General features: G+C 50.5%; 1 protein-coding gene across 1 annotated transcript; it reads left to right on the top strand.

Annotated features, from left to right (window-relative positions):
- The first annotated feature begins 740 nt into the window (after positions 1 to 740).
- On the top strand, positions 741 to 2,349 carry GPR6 (G protein-coupled receptor 6). Its single transcript, XM_021553808.3, has one exon. The coding sequence runs from the start codon at positions 741 to 743 to the stop codon at positions 1,725 to 1,727; it is 987 nt and encodes a 328-aa protein (XP_021409483.1). The 3' UTR covers positions 1,728 to 2,349.
- The last annotated feature ends 1,891 nt before the right edge of the window (positions 2,350 to 4,240 follow it).

Genomic DNA, 4,240 nt, shown 5'->3' with positions numbered 1-4,240 from the left:
TGGTATCTGTTATGCCCATGGGATTGAATCTTCTATGGCTTGACCTTATCATTTTGGGGACCTCAGGAAAGGGCGCGGATGCTTTTGGTGGCGAAGAGTATACACTGTGCAGAGAGCGTAACTGCGGAACGGGCTTTTCCACAGCTGCTTCGAGCGCTACTCGGGCACATTTCCATGCGGCGGAGCACGGAGCTCCCGCGGGGCTCAGAGCCCTTGCACCCAGCGCTGCACGGACGGCACCCAGCGCGGGAGAAGCGGCTGCGGAGCGGGGAGAAGAGCAGCGGGAGAACCGGCTCCTTGCGTGCGTGTGTGTGTGTGAGTGAGTGCGTGTGTGAGTGAGTGAGTGCGTGTGTGAGTGAGTGAGTGTGAGTGAGTGAGTGAGTGAGTGAGTGAGTGTGTGCTCACTTCTCTCTCCCGGTGCCCCCGACCCAACCCTCCCCTCCCCGGAGCCGGGCGGGAGCGGGGCCGGTGCAGCCCCCGCTGCCTCGGCAGCACGGCGCCCGGGCCCGCCCCGCTCCCGCCGCCGGGCTGCCCGCCCGGCCCGCCCCTGACGTGTGCGGGGCGGGGCGCGGGGGCGGCCGGGCCGGCGGGAAACTTCTGCGGCTTCAGCACCACAGACAGGGCGGGCGCGGCGCCGCCGCCCGGCATGCGCGCCCCGCCGCCCCTCGCCGCCCCTCGCCGCCCCAGCTGCCCACGGCCCATCCCGCACCGCCGCGGTCCCCGCGCAGCCCCGGCCGGCCATGGAGGCAGCGGCAGCGCTGAACGAGAGCGGGGCGGCGGCCCCGCGGCTGCCGGCCGCCGGCGGCAACTCCTCGCTGGAGCTCTCGTCGCGGCCCCCCGCGCCCGCCGCCCTCAACCCCTGGGATGTGATGCTCTGCGTGTCCGGCACCGCCATCGCCTGCGAGAACGCCCTGGTGGTTGCCATCATCTGCTACTCGCCCGCCCTGCGCACCCCCATGTTCGTGCTGGTGGGCAGCCTGGCCACGGCTGACCTCCTGGCCGGCCTCGGCCTCATCCTCAACTTCGTTTTCCAGTACGTGATCCGCTCGGAGACGGTCAGCCTGCTGACGGTGGGCTTCCTCGTCGCCTCCTTCGCCGCCTCCGTGAGTAGCTTGCTGGCCATCACGGTCGATCGCTACCTCTCCCTCTACAATGCCCTCACCTACTACTCGGAGAGGACGGTGCTCTGCATTCACACCATGCTGGCGGGTGCCTGGGGGGTCTCCCTCTGCCTGGGGCTGCTGCCCGTCCTGGGCTGGAACTGCCTCCACGACCGCACCTCCTGCAGCGTCGTCAGACCCTTGACCAAGAGCAACGTGACTCTGCTGTCTGCCTCTTTCTTTCTCATTTTCCTCATCATGCTCCATCTCTACATCGAGATCTGCAAGATTGTCTGCAGGCATGCCCACCAGATAGCTCTCCAGCAGCACTTTCTGACTGCTTCGCACTATGTCACCACCAAAAAAGGAGTGTCTACCCTGGCTATCATCCTTGGGACTTTCGGAGCCAGCTGGCTGCCTTTTGCCATCTACTGTGTGGTGGGGGATCCTGACTACCCTTCTGTGTACACGTACGCCACGCTCCTACCTGCTACCTACAACTCCATGATCAACCCCATCATTTATGCCTACAGAAACCAGGAAATCCAGAGGTCCATGTGGGTGCTCTTCTGTGGCTGCTTTCAGGCTAAAGTGTCCTTTCGCTCCCGGTCTCCCAGCGACGTCTGAGTAACTTTTCTCTGTCAAACTGCACCCAGTGACAATCTACCCAGTGAACTAGTACAGTGCCTGTTCTAAACTTCAAACTACGTCGTGAAGTCATTGGAAACATGCTTAAGTATTAGCACTTTATACATATTTGTATCTCGGAGAGTGGATCGGGGTATGGAGTTTTGGGTTCCCTGAAAAAAAAAAAAAACAAACCAATGTGGTTGTATATAAATTTGCACATCACATTTGTAAAGTGAAGACATTCCGGTACCGCTTAACTATAGCACCTTATTTCTAGCTGCTGACTGCCAAAACAGTGTTGCCTTTCTGAAGGGCAGAGGGAAAGAAAGTTGTGTTCGTGTCGTATTTCTAAGTGTGTGTGTTGGGGAGGGAAGGGGGTGGGAATGTATGTATGTGATGTGTGTGTCTATCTATACTTTGCTGCACAACATTGATAAATTATAACATTTTGTATACAAATAAAAATATATAAAATGTAATATAACATTGTGTGTTCAGATGCATTTAGAAAGAAGAGTTGAGTGAAGTCCCTTTGTTTACTTTTGAAGGCTCCCCATGTAATTCTCTCTAAAGAGATCATCATTCACTATGGAGATTAAATACTGGACCAAGAAAGGCACCTTCCTGCTTGTTTGTTTGTTCTCTTCTTTAGTCTGGCAAAGAGGAGCGAAGAGCACAAATTCTTTTTTCTTTTCACCTCCAACAACCAAGGAAACAAATAGCCTAGTCAAATAGGCTGCTTGTTACACTTACTTACCAGGCTCCCAGTAGCTTTAATTTTCAAGTTATAAATAAGCCCTTTACAATAATGACCCATTTAAAAATTATCATACTGTGGGGAGCAACATTCTCTAAGCTGGGCTCTTTTTTCCTATTTTAGTCTAATGCCAAAAGGGAAAAAAGGAAAAGGGAAAACAAGGCACAGTATTCTTTCTTAAAAGCCTGTAAAATGCCACAATATGTGGACTTTCCTTATCATCCACAGTTCTGAGGGGAATCTGAATTGTTTCTCTGCCTCCTTGTTCGTGGACTTCATGCTGCATCTTTGCTATCTGCCTGTCTCAGAGCAGTGTACAGTCTTCTGACTGTCCCTTGGCTTAGTGGCTTCAGAGAGTCCATCAGAGGTCAATGTTGTTGAGAGTTTGGAGTACTCCTTCACTCAGGTTCAAATCCACCAGTGACTGATTTATTCAAAACAACAGCACATGCAGCAGACTTCAGGAGCAGTGTTACTGTTCATTTATTTATAGTTATGCTACACTTACATCTTATTTATGTTATAGTTTATCACTACGCTTCTGTTTGTATTTAAGGGCTGAAGCAGATTCCTTTTATATGCATGGTACCATATATAAAGTTTGGACTACTGCTTTTCCCAGTTTATGACTGGCAATGGATCAAACTTCTGCCTGCTGAAGAAGTTAGGTCCACAAGGAACCAACAAACCTCAGAGAGGCTGTGAATCAGTAATACTGTATTGTGTGCAAGTATTATGAAACCCAGCATAATTTCACTGATAACAAAGATATTTCATTTAAAAGAAAAATTGGCATTCCAGATGACTAGTTCCACTATTTTCATCAGTTTTAATAATCACAAATCTGACATTGTAATTGATGGGTACCTCCAGGCATGCAGTTCTTCAGGGAACTGTTGCAGAGGTGTTACAAATGTAATTCAAACTAGAATTTATTATAGGTCAAAATACTGCTCAAATTAAGAGCTCTCAAGTTGCTGGTAAAAAAAGATGTTTTTAGCCCTTTTTAAGGCCACATCTCATATGCTGTGTCTAAGCCAGCAAATAAAAGGGGCCCTGTGGCCAGGTGGCACACAGTGCTCAAGCTCCCTTCCCCTTGCAAAGCCAGGGACCAAACTGCTGGCTAGAGCATCCTCACTGTGCTCTGACCTCCCTCTGCAGAGACTCAGCCAAAGGTGCTGCAACACCAACAACAGTAACTGCTGAGGGGAAAGTGAGTGCCTCAGACAGGTGAAATGTGGCAAAGCTTTCTTTTAAAACTAGAAAAAGTACCACCTGAATGGTTTTAGCCTCATAAATATTTGTCATTCCTGTGTTGACTGGACCAAAACCATGGGAAAGGGTTGCTGAGTGCAGATCCTCACACCCTGGCACTGACCCTGCACCCAGGTGTGAGATGTCCTGTAGGAGCTGAGCAGGTTTCTGGGAGCCCTATACAGGCTCTGAAGACCAGCATTGGCTCTAAAACCCCTAGGAGAAACTTCCTATCCTTACCTTTAGTCCTACAGGGGGCAGAATCTGCCACAGGTCACCTCTAATGCAACCTCCCTCTTTTAACCCTGTCTGGCATGGGAGGATTTTCACCATGAATTTATTGCACAGTGACATTCTGTATAAAAAATTAGATAAAGAACTTAACGGAATAGAATCTTTCTTGGGTAATAAACCACTTAATCAAGGAGTGTAAATGACTTAGGTGGGTTACTCTTCCGATTTTAGTTCTTGTTACTTTAAATGAGAGTTTGTTCCATTT

Source organism: Lonchura striata, chromosome 3 (assembly GCF_046129695.1).
Source record: "Lonchura striata isolate bLonStr1 chromosome 3, bLonStr1.mat, whole genome shotgun sequence".
In the NCBI taxonomy this organism is placed as follows: Eukaryota; Metazoa; Chordata; class Aves; order Passeriformes; family Estrildidae; genus Lonchura; species Lonchura striata.
The sequence above is the reverse complement of the archived record's forward strand: the minus strand, read 5'-3'. Positions and strand labels throughout refer to the sequence as shown.